At 52.7% G+C, this 13,389-nt stretch overlaps 1 protein-coding gene across 4 annotated transcripts in view; it reads left to right on the forward strand.

Moving 5' to 3' along the window:
• The window catches only part of EEA1 (early endosome antigen 1), a 50,874-nt gene that overhangs the window by 23,867 nt on the left and 13,618 nt on the right, over nucleotides 1–13,389 (forward strand). For all 4 annotated transcript variants that reach the window (XM_032954341.2, XM_032954343.2, XM_032954340.2 and 1 more), the window contains 16 exons: nucleotides 413–529; nucleotides 1,488–1,643; nucleotides 2,274–2,519; nucleotides 2,950–3,099; nucleotides 3,892–4,011; nucleotides 4,925–5,128; nucleotides 5,838–6,038; nucleotides 6,644–6,757; nucleotides 7,305–7,460; nucleotides 8,257–8,396; nucleotides 9,196–9,529; nucleotides 9,773–9,874; nucleotides 10,452–10,646; nucleotides 11,283–11,465; nucleotides 12,391–12,576; nucleotides 13,222–13,353. In XM_032954341.2, the coding sequence (XP_032810232.1) occupies nucleotides 413–529; nucleotides 1,488–1,643; nucleotides 2,274–2,519; nucleotides 2,950–3,099; nucleotides 3,892–4,011; nucleotides 4,925–5,128; nucleotides 5,838–6,038; nucleotides 6,644–6,757; nucleotides 7,305–7,460; nucleotides 8,257–8,396; nucleotides 9,196–9,529; nucleotides 9,773–9,874; nucleotides 10,452–10,646; nucleotides 11,283–11,465; nucleotides 12,391–12,576; nucleotides 13,222–13,353 (2,736 nt within the window). The remainder of the gene's footprint in view (nucleotides 1–412; nucleotides 530–1,487; nucleotides 1,644–2,273; nucleotides 2,520–2,949; nucleotides 3,100–3,891; nucleotides 4,012–4,924; nucleotides 5,129–5,837; nucleotides 6,039–6,643; nucleotides 6,758–7,304; nucleotides 7,461–8,256; nucleotides 8,397–9,195; nucleotides 9,530–9,772; nucleotides 9,875–10,451; nucleotides 10,647–11,282; nucleotides 11,466–12,390; nucleotides 12,577–13,221; nucleotides 13,354–13,389) is intronic.

The raw sequence follows: 13,389 nt of genomic DNA on the forward strand, positions 1-13,389 counted from the left end.
TGAGTTGTTGCAGCCAATTGTTTTGTTTTAAATGACGGGCCCGCGTTGGAAGTTTTATCCAAAGTTGGTGCATATCAGCGCGGCATCATTAGTTTTGTCGCTGTTGTGCTGGCCAACGTTGAAGAGTAGCTTATTAATGAGATCTAAGAGAACGCAATTATATAATCATGTCGATTACTAATTTGTTAAATTCTTCATTAAGTGTTTCTCAGGGCAATAACAAAATGTGATTTACATTTGCAATAACTTCAAAATTGTGTAATTACTATTTCCATTACCCGAGCGTCGACTATTTTATTATCCTCGGGATTCCACCGTCGTAGCGGCACTGTTTCCTTGCCCCGTGAGTGCCGCTGCGTGTGAAACTTAAACGCAGACGACTCTTTCTGCCGTGCCGGTGCTGCCGTGAAAGGACACCATAAAGAAGCTGAAGGAGGAGCTCAAAAAGGCCCCCAAGGAGGTGGCAGCCCTCTCGGAGAAGCTCAAGCAGCTGGGCTCCACCAGCGAGGAGACAAAGAGGCAGCACCAGGTCGGGGCCACTGATCGCTCCGCGCACGGGAACATTCACGCAGGGGATCTTGTCACTCCACCAAGCAAGCGCCTTATGGCAACGGCTCTAGAACTGGCAGACCCTGGGACAGAAGCGGCCCACGAAGGCTCCTGGAGTGGCTCTCCGAGCCGTGGCCCTCCAGGCGATAGTGGCTCCCCGAAACCTAAAGCGATGCGGATCAGTGAGATGTCACGTGGCCTGCCAGCATGCGCTAAAAATACGCGTTTAGAGTATTCGGCTGCTGTACATAACCACGTGATAAGCCACTTCGTTGGGCTATCATTTGTGGCCAGGCCGTTTCTGAAAAAGAGCTCGAAAGCTCAGTGGGCCTTACCTGGTAAAAATAAAATAGACTATAGTTTTATTGATTTATGTTGTCGCCCGCCAGAAAATAATTTTAATAACCCTGCCTTAGAGCATCTTTATAGCTTGATTTCAATGGCCACATGTAACCAGCAAATTGCTTTTGCTGCTGAGAACAAAGTGAAGTGGGAAGTGACTTTGTGTTGCAATACACGATGAGGTGTGCTACGACCATATCACCCTGAATGTGCCCGATCCCATCAGATGTCGCAAGCTTTGCATGGTCGAACCTGCTAAGCACTCGGAAGGGAGATTACCCGGGAATACCCGTTCTCGGGGCTTTTTCTCGCATCGATGATGTGACGCTTGGGTGGCACATGCTCGCGGGATGGAGAAGGACCGGTTGTCGAGACAGCCATTGGGATAGTCTCCACGAGTACGGCGACCGAGGGGAAGACTTGAGACCAGATGGTGGGATTATAGGGCACACCTTGCAAGGCCGCGTGTCGGCTGTGTTGCAGCTGCAGGATCTGGCAGGGATGGATACGCATCGACGGCTTTTGGCCACGATGACACCTTTGGTGTGGATCTTATTCTCCGCCGGCGCGTTACGCGAGGTTCGCCTTGTCCCCAGGCGCTGGAGCTGGAGCTGGTCGGGAAGCGTGCCGAGTGCGAGCGGCTGTCGGAGCAGCTGCAGGCGGCGAGCCACGGCCAGGCCGGCCTGAGCGGGACCCTGGAGGAGCGGCGAACTCAGCTCGAGAAGCTCCACTCGGAGCTCAACGCTCTGCAGGTGGGAGCCTTGGTGTCATTGGCTCTGCAAGCGAGAGAGCCTCGTTGGGGGGGGTGGGGGTCAGAAGGGGGGTGGGTCTGATCGTCATGGGCAGTGCAGCTGAAAAGTATCCCTCGCATCGTGCGAACTTCCTGAATGTTGCTCCATTGAAAGGTTAGGAAGTTAGTGAAGCTGTATCTGTATGCAGAGGGGAGCTGTGGACCTAAGAACGTGTGTACTGCACTGGCCCGCAGCAGCTTCTGTTGCCAGCTGGTGGCAGTGCAGCTCCTCTCCATTGGCAAGCGTTTAAAACCCACACGTGGTGATGACAGCAGCAGTGGTGCCGCTGTGGCGGGATGTTAACTACCTTGCCTGGTATACAGGAGGTCATGGGTTCGATTGTGACCCTGACACCTGTTTATTTGGAGTTTGCATGTTCTCCCCGTAGTCGTGTGGATTTTTTTTCCGGGGCCTCCGGTTTTTCCTTAATTTAGAAACATGCTTTTAGAGTATTTGGTCGCAATACATTTCCACGTGATAAGCCACTTCGTTGTCAGCTCGCTTTGAAAAAGAGCTATATTGCACAGTCGGGCCTTACCTGGTAAAATAAAAATGAGTTTACAGTTTAGTTTCAGTCCCGTCGTCCCACAGGCATCACACGGGGAGCTGAAGGCGTCGGTGGCGACGCTGCGGGAGGCCAACGCCGGGCTGCAAGGGGCGCGCGGCACGCTGGAGGCCACGCTGGCGGAGCGCGACGCCGAGCTCGGGCGCCTGCGTGCCGAGCTGGCCGAGGCCGAGGCTCAGGGCCAGCGTCTGGGCCTGGAGCTGAAGCAGACGCGGCAGAGCAAGGAGGAGAAGGAGCAGCAGAACGCCCAGCAGCAGGCAGAGATGAGCCAGGTAAGAGCTGGCAGATGTGCATCATCATCATTAGCATCGCCATCAGCATCATTTTCTAAATTGAAAACGCAGTTTTTTTTAACTGCTTTTTGTGTGCAGTTGGTTGTCCTTCCCCCGTAACGGTGCTAAAGAATCAACATAAATAAATAACATCAGCATCGTCGTCCTAATGTCCGACGTTTCGCTGCACGTGCTCGGAGCTTCAGTAACTAACGGCGGTCCGCGAAGTCGATGCTCTTACAGCTCGCCGATGTGTTTTCGGGTTGCTTTCACGTGTCGTTTGGCACGCCTGGTAGTTTTTCTCCACGTGCTGCGAGGGGGATTACAACTCAGAAAACACACACCGGAGAGCCGTACCGGTGGCGACCTTGTAGACCGCCGCCTCGCGAATCGCATTCACACGGCCGCATAATCGCGGGGTTGTGTGCAGCTGCATGCACGGCTGCTGGAGACGGAGCGGCAGCTGGGCGAGGTGCAGGGCGTGCTCAAGGAGCAGCGGCAGGCCTCGGGCGAGCGCGTGATGGAACGGGAGCAGCAGCTCTCCGACCTCACACTGCAACTGTCGCTCATGGAGGAACAGGTTTGTTACGCCCGGGTATCCCCTTCATCGCTCTATGTTGGATAAATGATCGTTTTTTTGCCTTTTTTTACCCCCACCCCACACCTATTTGTGCTCTAATCCCTGAGAGCTACGTGGTCACCTCTGAACCACATACTTTTAAAAGTTACCCAACCAATGCCAACTCTACCACCACCCCCCCTTCTACCCCCCCTTCTTGTATTATGCTGCCAGTGTACCCTGTACTCTGCTTCTATGAATATACCTTTTCCCCTACTGAGATGGACATATGTCCCGCTGTTCCCAGCTTGGTAGAATGCATTTGAATGAAAAAAAACAGCGGTGGGTGATGCTGCCCACAATTGTAACATATGGCGGCGGGGTGCCTTTTTAGACGAGGGTTTGTGTGGCGATAGGTGGCGCGCTGGAAGTTGACATCGTTATTATTGTTGTGCGTGTGTGCGTGTGTGTGGGGAGCGGTCGTCTAGCGGTTAGCGCTACGCTGCGCTACGAACCAGATGACCCGAGTTTGATTCCCGCTCACGGCCAACACCAGTGACGATTATCTGCACCGGTCCTGGGCCTCTCCTAGGTCAACTCAACCTCAAATGAGTACCTGGTGCGGTGTGTAAAAACATCGCCATTGGGGAGACGAAAGGCGGCCGGGCGTGGTGCTGGCCACCCACCCCCTCGTATGTCGTGCCGGCCTTCATAGTTGCTCGCTAACAGCACTTGCCCCAACAGTCTAATAAGGCTGTACGGGTGATCTTTGTCTTCGTGCGCGTGTACGTGTGTGTGTGTGCACGTGTGCAGCTACAGCAGAGCATGGCGTCCGTGGCCGAGGTGCAGAGCCAGCTGGATAAATCGCACAAACAGAGCCAGGAACTACAGGCCGCGCACCAGACCAGCACGGCGAAGCTGCGAGAGGCCCAGGTGACATAAAATAATTAATAAACACACGAGCGTCCGTTCCGAACATAACAGCAATTTCTATGTATATACAGCACGTGCATGCAAGGTTCATGTGGAAGATACTTTACGTGAGTGTGGCCTTCAGTGCGGCCCCTGACGTGCGGCCCCTGACGATACACAAATTTGAAAGGCACCCCCCCATCGCGCTGCCAAAAACCCAATGGTTTCACATGTGTGGCGGACCTCGCGCTGATGATGTCTTAATGGCGAAAGTGTCCCACCCCCTCTGACAATTGGTGAAGAACACTGCTCTACACAAATGTAAAAACTACATCCGGGTAGAATAGTGGGGTAGTGGTGGGCGGCAAGGTCGGGAGAGAGGAGGAGAGAAGAGAGCAACATCGCGGAATAGCAACCGGCGCCCAGCGCCAACAACAACAACGACTACGAGCGAGCGCCGGTGATAGCTGTGGCTGCCAGGGCAGCACCAACAAGTCCCAGGGGATCCACCCAGGGGGCGCTGGGACACCATTCACTCACAAGTTGAATGCAGCTCGGCAGTGTTTGATTGACAAGCCTCTTTCAGCTGATGACAATCCGAAAGCTCTAAACCATTCCAGGATTAGCTTAAATCAACGCTGTTGGATAACAATGGTGTTCAAGGCCTTGAGGGTGATTTCACAAAAAAAAGTATTTTTGACGAAAATATGTTTATTATTATCCATAAAGCTCCGCAGTGGTGCATGTTAACTTTTGTTATTTTATTACTCAAGATCGACCATGACCATGCATAATACATTTCGTGGCTTCCTCCAGCTTGTACGAGGTTATACAACCTAAAGAATTAAAACCGGCATATGCCGAGAAATGCCATAGCGGAGTGTAAGCACGCCGTCAGCTCCTACCCCCCCCCCCGCCCCTACTTGCATGGCAGAGCGACCTGGAGCAGGTGCTCCGGCAGATTGGGGACAAGGACCAGAAGATTCAGAACCTGGAGGCGCTGCTGCAGAAGTCCCGTGACACCGTGGGACACCTGGAGGCCGAGCGGGACGAACTCTTCGGGAAGATCCAGGCGGGCGAGGGTGCCGGCGAGGCCATCAGCCAACTGCAGGAGAAGAACAGCGGTCTGCAGGAGCAGGTGACGGTTCCCCGGGGGAATGGCGGAAGGATGGTTGGGGGTTAGAGTTAGCGGTTAGGTAGAAGGGTGCATATGGATGCTGTTACTAAGGCGGCCTGGTCGTTGGAAGCTTCCACAGTTTTAGAGTCAGTTGCCGAAGAAGCTCCCCAGCGCGTGGAGCGAAACGTCGGACTTCCTAGCCGAACAACGCGCGGTACGACCCGACACCACATCGGAGAGCTGTACAGCACAACCGCGACAACTTCAGCAGTTTTATTGCTCGACTATTGCTTCATAAATCATGACTTAAAGCTTTCGTGACTGCTGGAATTCAAATTCTTTGGATCTTTCGGTAAAGCCACGTAAAAAATAATAATAATAAACAAAACAAATTCTTAATTATTATTTTTCTATCTACATGGCTTTACCGAAAGACCCAAAGAATATTGCATCATATTAAATAAAATTGTCCAAAAATAATCTTCATTAAGAACTTGACTGACGTTGAAGAGTATTTACAGTGCAGTTGTTCCTATTTTAGCATTAGTCATTGCCGTGCTTTATAAAAGATTCTGTGAGGCTTCATCTCTTTGTATGATACTAACCGACAAGCCACAGAGTCATCTTGTCCGATTGTGGGCCCCACTCGCCCAAACCCTCGTGACACTTTGTTGTTGTTGTCGCTGATCCTCGCTGATCCTCGCCGCGCGTGGTGGTTTACCGCCTGCAGCTGTCGCAGCTGACCGAGCGGCTGGCTCACCAGACGGAGAGCCACCGGCAGGCGCAGGAGGACCTGCACAAGAAGGTGCAGGAGCTCAAGACGCAGCTGAGCGCTGCGCAGGATCGCTGCGCAACGCTGGAGGCGGCGACGTCCGAGCTGAATTCGCAGCTCGCGGACGTGCGGGAGAAAGCCACGCAGCTCGACTCTCAGGCACGCGGTGGCACATCCCTGTCCCTTCCCTGCCTTGTGGGCTTGAACCACACCTGATTCCACTGCTTCTTTTACACCAAGGGTTGGGAACCGATGTCCCACGAGGCCGATAAGGCCCCTGCGGTTTCATTTCATACGGCCCATGGGCGCGCGAGGTCAAACAATTAATTCAAAAGGGCTCGCGCGTCACTTACATTCATCATTGCCAGCATATTAGCAGCACGAATAAGGTACTGCAGGGGAATATTTTTGACCTGGCCACACTGTGTATTTTAGTGCACTCGGTCACTTCCATTGGGGGATAACACTCAAAGCTCCACACAGATGGGACAGGAACCCACTTGCTGTGCTGTCATTCCCGCACACACCGCAGCCCAGCAGGTTTGAGATCTTCACAAATATATGCGATCCAGCAAACCTTACTCTCAAAGCCCTGGATTATTGGTGCGTAAAACGTCGATCAAAACCCAAGGTTATGACACGCTGCTCACGGGAACCGCGGACTGGACTTTCAATGGGTGGCTTCGGGAACCCCTCTCTGCTGCTCAACGGTGCGAGCGCTGCGCACATGCCCGTGTGACCACCTTGGCTCTCGCCCCCTTCAGGTGAAAGCCAAGTCGGAGCTGCTTCTGGCAGCCGAAGCGGCTAAAGGGGCCCTGAGGGCAGATCTGCAGAACCACACGGAGCAGTCGCAGAATGCCCTGCAGGACAAGCAGCAGGTGAGAGTTGAATGTTAACCTCCTCAGACTAAATGGGAATCTGTGTGTGTGCGCGCACATAGTGGTTAGAACATTGTGCTATGAACCCGGTGGCACGAGTTCGATTCCCGGCCTGAAATGAGTAACACGGCGCTTCGCGTAAACATCAGCGCTGAGGAGACTAAGGTTGCTGGGAATTGGGCTGGTCACACCATGCTCTCCTCACGTGCCATGATGGTCTTAATAGGTGCCCGCTAATGGCATTTTCCCCAAATGTCTGAGACCTGGGTTCTGTTCCCAGCCACGCACATTAGCTGAGTTCTGCTTAAATCTGCTAAATCATTACGTTAGAGAACCTGCTTTATACACCGGTGTCTCAAACACAGATTGGAACCCAGGAAACTCATCGGTGCCGGCTCAGCATCCTGACCCCTGAGCCACCCCCCCAGCCAGCTGTAGGAAACAGGGCAACTTATGTGTTCTACGTGTCCGAGGTATATTCCGTTTCTTTCCTTCACGCTAACCGCCCCCCCCCCCGCCACCTCCTCCCTCCTCGTGTGCTGGGCAGGAGCTGAAGCAGTCGCTGTCGCAGATGGAGCAGCTCCGTGCAGAGCTGGCTGCGCGGGCCGAGAGCTGCTCGCAGCTGGAGGGCAGCCTCAAGGAGCAGCGGGAGAAGCTGCTGGTGGCCGAGCAGCAGACGGAGGAGCAGCAGGCGAGAGCCAAGGTCTCGTTCGTTCCCCTGCCTCACCGCGTCGTCCCAACTCTCTTTCGTTCATGTACAGTCTCTTCTCCTGTAACGCGTGTTTAAAATTCCGCGAATTGGATATAACGAGATTAATGTATGAGGGAACACCTCTTTTTTTATAACGCGGCTGCGAATTGGATATATCACGCGATCGAGTGAACGGAACTGCGTCGCGTGAGTAGGAATAGGCGGTTGTGCGGGTGCCTCGGCATAGCATCGCACGAGGCGGGATGCAGCTGGATGCTGCTGGATGCTGCCCACATGCCTCGGTCTTTGTTCAGCCCACGTACGCATCTCACGTGATATCGCGGCCTGTGCCTTGCCCTACGCTATACATTATAACGCGACTTTTCCATAACGCGGTGTTCTTCAGAAACGCAATTACCGCGCTATAGGAGTACAGAGACTGTCTGTACTTTATTTCAAGCCAGGTGAGAGCCCAGTGCCTCTGACCAAATCGTGCAGAATGCTTTCGATCTCATCAGATCTGAGAAGCTAAGTAGACTTGAGCCTACTTTTAGCGCTTGGATGGACGACCGCCCCGCACAGCAGGTCTCGTTGGCTGCGGGACTAAGTTGTGGGCAGCAGAGGGCAACGCAGGAAAACCCATTGTTGTATTGTGCTTCTATGCTCCTACGTCTATGTTTCCTACCTTCATCGGCCAGCACCGACCAACGTGGCGATTACGTTCAATTAACCTACCCCGCCCACGACCAACGTGCCGTGAGGAGACGCTCATCCAGCAGTGAACGGGGCCTGTACATGTGCCATGCAGAAGCTGGAGGGGGAACTGACGCAGGAGAAGCGCATGATGGAGAAGGCCCGGCAGGAGCTGAGCGAATCTAACAAGCAGCGGCAAGAGTTGGACGCTCGAATTCAGGAACTGGGACAGCAGCTGGAGTTTGAGAAGGAAAGGTCAATTGCGCACCACTTTTTCCACTGCGTGTAGTTTGCGTTTTTGACATCGTCGCGAGGAATGCTCGCGGTGCCTTTTTTAACCAATGAGTGGTCGGTTTGTAAAGAGGAGCAGCCGGGTCGCCGAGTGATTGACCGCCTGCTGTGGAGCCAGTTTGTACGTCTCATGTTTTATAGCCCGATAGGTGTAAAAAAAAAAATTCTTATTTTTCCATAGTTTTTTCATAGTTTGTATGGATTTGATTTTTGTAGTTGTGATGTGCGGAATCTTCCAAGCGTGCTATCTGGCCTGAAGCAAATCCAGCCCAATGTTCTTAATTCCATGTTATATTTTACATGATGTTTCAAATATCAAAATATTTAGTTTATTTTGTGGTTTTCCCAGTCTCTCTTATGAGGTAGATATGTTATATCAATATATTGTCATCTAGTCAAATAGAGTATTGATTTAATGAGTTGTATTATTGACAGATGTGTGGTTACAGTGGTGTTGCAATGGCTTGTTGGATGCCCTCCTCCAGCAGCCGATTGACAAAAGATGTCGTAGTGTACTTACATATGTCCCTACGTACACTAGAGGCTTTTCATGGATTCATTTTGTTTCCTTGAGTCCAACAACCGAGGCGAAGACCTGAAACCTAGATAGTGGGGACTAGGACAGGTCTGGGGAGGCCGGTTGTCTACCGTGCAGCAGCCCTCGGGAAGTGGAATGGGCTCGACGGCGTCGGTGAGCTGAGTGGCGGCATCGACCGCTTGGGCCGCGATGACGTCTCGCCGTTGTTCCGTCATTCCCTTCAAGCCTCGCTCGCTCCAAGGCTGAGTTGGGGCAAAAGAGCGAGGAGCTGGCAGCTGCGGCGGCACGGAGAGAGGAGGAGCTGCGCGGGGAGCACGAGCGACTGAAGGGCGCCGCCGAGAGGCAGCGAGCGGAGGCGGAGGGATGCGCCGCCGGGCTGTCGGCCCGCGCGTCCGCGTTGGAGTCGCAGCTCGGCGAGGTTCGGTCGGAGCGAGATTCCCTCGCGCGGGAGCTCTCCGAGGGCAAGCGGCAGCTGGAGGAGCTGAGCGCCGGCGTCGCAGATGCGCAGTCGCAGCTGGGAGCCGAGAGGGAGGCTCGCAAGATCGGCGCCGCCGAGACGGTGAGCGTGTTCGTGTCACGAGCGTTCCTTTAAGTGTGCACGCCCGGGATTCGGCGTTTTCTGCACAAAGGCGCGGCTAATCTGTATGCGTGATCTCTGATTACCACGGTTGGCTACGTACGGTGCGAGAGAGATTCAACATACACACGTACGTAGATCCGTCCGTACGTGTTCTAACAGGAGCAAACAAGAGCCATGCGGCATTGTATTGATGCCTACACACAACTGTGTTTGTGGAATCAGAAAAAGAAGCACAAGGCAGCGATGAAGGAGGTACAGGCGCAGCTGGAGAAGGCGAAGAAGGAGCATGAGCAGCTGCTCGGCACTGTCATGCAGACGGAGGCGGTAGGTTGCTACATCTTCATCATCATCGCGATAGTGGATAGATCATGGCTGATGATGAAGAGTATCAGCGGTAATGTTTGGCGGCCAGAGAACAATTTCTGGTTGTGATCGAGTACGTGAAAAGGCCAGATGAGACGAAAGAAATCCTTCACTTTCCAAGAAATCATTTAATTTATTGTTTATGCTCTCGGGTGTTATTGAGAGTCATTAGGTCTTGAACGTTTCCCTTATGACACAGAGAGTGCGCTTTGCTAATAACACCGATTTGAAATCGCTATTCAGTCTGCAAGAATCAATCGCGTGAACTCTGCAGAATCTGGCTCGTTGGTAATTTTACAGTCATTTGAAGCCACTCTCCCACATGATACACTGCACACTTGCGTGATATACTGTACGCCGCGTTAATGGGGGCCTTTCGTGTACGTTTCCATCTCAAGTGGTGTCTCTGGCACCCCTGTGACCTTTTGCCGACGGGTGTTCTCCTCCTGTCAGGCGGCGGTTAGCGTTTGTTGGTGTCAAGCGCGGCGCAGAATGTTTCAACTCTCGCTTTTTCGCCCCTCGCCGTGAACGCGCCCAGACGGCGCAGTCGCTGCGCGATCAGGCGGCGGGTACCGCGGCTGAGCTGGCGTCACTGAAGCAGGCCGTGGGGCAAAAGGAGGCCGAGGTAAAGCAACTGCGCGGCAAGGTGGCCGAGTCGGAGAAATCGGCCAAGCAGCAACGGAAGGACCACGAGGGGCAGCTGTCCAAAGCCGCAGCCGAACTTGCGGCTCAGGTGGGTGTGTTATAACTTGTAGCACCACGGTGGCGAGACGTTAACTACCTCGCCTGCTATACAGGAGGTCGTGGGTTCGATTCCGACCCTGACGCCTGTATATATGGAGTTTCCGTGTTTTCCCTGTGGTTGCGTGGATTTTTCTCCGGGTCCTCCGGTTTTTCCCTCCACATTTAGAAATATGCTGTTAGAGTATTTGGCTGCTCTAATTATCTACATGATAAGTCACTGCCTTGAGTGATCATTTGCGGCCATATATATAGAACAATATATAGCTCATTGGGCCTTACCTCGTAAAATAAAAATAGTTTAGTTTTAGATATGAGCCATCTGGGAAACAAACTGAAATACACATTTTTGTAGCCCTGTTAATTTAAGTTCATTCATTCACCATTTATAACTTTTAATCGATCCACTGCTAGATGAAGGTTCCCCACGCTATGTCAGCCGTGGGGGTTGTCTGACCAGGCTGAAGGTGTTCGAAGCAGTATGCAATCTCCCATCCAAACGATTCTCCATGCCAGTAGGCAGTCTTAACCCTGCTGCGCTTCCGAGCTCTGCCACGCTCGGGGCGATTTGGTCATGGGAATTTTATCGCTCGACCTGTCCCATTTGTGCCGTCCGACCGCGCTGCAGACGGAGGCTCTGCAGCTCTCGCAGCAGGAAACGAAGGCCACCAACGAGCACCTGGCCCGGGAGAGGGGCCATGTGGAGGACCTGCAGGGCCGGCTCCAGGCGGCACAGGCCGAGAGCACCCGTCTGCAGGAGGACCTTTTCGGCAAGGAGTCGGAGGTCTCCGCCACCTATCAGGACCTCAAGGTAAGGCCACGGGTGTTACCCCGCCAACCTCGACAGAAGTTGCCGTTTTAACTCGAGTATCGGCCGCTACTTCGCCCGTTTGTACGCTGATGGAGAGGTTTCGTTTTTAACATGGTGCAGGAGGCGGCCATGAATGTGGACAATCAAAGGGAGTCTGAATAAAATCCAGGAGGTCAACTTAAGGAAGTCACTGACTTCCTGGGTTTTCCTGAAGATGTTTGACGTAGATTCAGGCGAAAAACGTTGTATCTAATTGCCAAATTTGGTTGAGAAATTTGTTCTTCAGCTTAGCGGTGAGTGGAAACAATAATGACTGGCGCATTAAACACACATGGACATTGGAATTGGTTTTTTTCTATGTAGGGTGTTGGAGGGTTTTTCGACAGAAATTTGGCCAAATTCAGTATGTGAATAATCTCTGATAATTTAAGTGTTTGCCGAAGCTCTGTGCATTATTATACTCGCTGTCTGGCAAGAGCTTAAAGCTGGTGATATCGCTGTGATGTCACCTCTATGCTTTTTACCTCCCAATATAATAATATCAGTAGGGACCACTTTAACCAAACGTCACAGCGTTTTTCTCCTCCATAATAAAGCTGAACACCTGTGCTGGACATGCATATTAGGTAGGTACATATCCACAGGATATAAAACAAAGTGTCTTTTTGATATGCCGCTCAAAAACCCATCATTGCACGTTGTTGCTGCCGCCTCACAGCAGGTGGCAGCAGAGCTCCTATGCGGTTCATTTGTCAGAGGAAACGTGCACGTGCAACAGAATCGTCACACCCATTTCCTGCTCCGCTCGTGCAGAATTCCGCGTTGGTCATCGGTCCCAGATGCGTGTAAGCGCTGCCTTTTTAATTATTTGTCATCCGTCCTTCCCTTGGTGGGGTGTCGGGGGCGCGGGGGGGGGGGCACTCAGGCTGTGGAGAAGAAGCTGTCAGAGGCGCAGGAGGAGCTGTCGTCATCGCGCAACGAGCTGAGCGGTCTGCAGCAGCGCCTCGTCGAGCTGGAGCAGGAGAAGGCGGGGCTGGCGGCCCGAGCGGCCTCCCAGGCCCAGGAGCTGGAGGCCAAAGTGCAGGCCGCTCAGCAGCTCGAGATCAGCAAGGTCAGGGCCAGCGCTCGCTGCTGTCCGACTGCTCTGCGTGTTTTTTTGTGTGCACGTGTGTGTGCCGTCCGGTATCGTGCACCAATTACATTGTATTGTAGGCACCGCAATCAGTGTTGATAAGTTGCATCTGTCGCCGTTAAGAGTCGGCGTTGTGACATCGCAGCAGGCGCGGTTTTTCGTCCATCTTGTCTGTTATTGGAATTGCTTGTGGACGTGAGGCCACAATAATATCTAAAATTGAGCCTGAATCGAATTCCGTTGGAACGTTGTTTTGCAACTCCACAAGGTTCACCAAACTCTTTGTTGACGGACGTTGATGGTGAGCATGGCCTTCTCATCTCCACGTAGAGCCTGGATAATTTGTCGGTTAAGTAAAATGATAATCGGCTACTTGTTTGGTGGTCGATAACTCGGGCCCCTTTCAAAATGATAGCCACCCCTAAATGTTGCTACATAAAGGCGGGAAACCCCTCTACAGTACGATGGCATTACCAAGCCCCGCTCTCCAACTTCCGTTTGGCGACACACATGGGAACCGAGGTGCCCATTTTTTTTGCGATTTAGCAATTCATTGAACCTATAATTATTTATAGAGTTATCGATTATTTTAATAATGGGATATCCCTGTGCCTGTGCCCACAGGTGCACAAGGAGGAGGAGCTGCAGGCGGAGAAGAAGGCCAAGGCTGCGTTGGAGAAGGCTCGCTCAGCTCTGGAGGAGAAGCATGGCAAGCTGAGCGAGGAGCTTAAGTCCAGCAAGGCACAGTGGGAGAAGGTACGGCTCACCTGACCGGCACACGTTCTCGCTAGA

This window comes from Petromyzon marinus, chromosome 14 (assembly GCF_048934315.1).
Source record: "Petromyzon marinus isolate PM22_M1 ecotype Great Lakes invasive population chromosome 14, UKy_Petmar_22M1.pri1.0, whole genome shotgun sequence".
NCBI classification, from domain to species: Eukaryota; Metazoa; Chordata; class Hyperoartia; order Petromyzontiformes; family Petromyzontidae; genus Petromyzon; species Petromyzon marinus.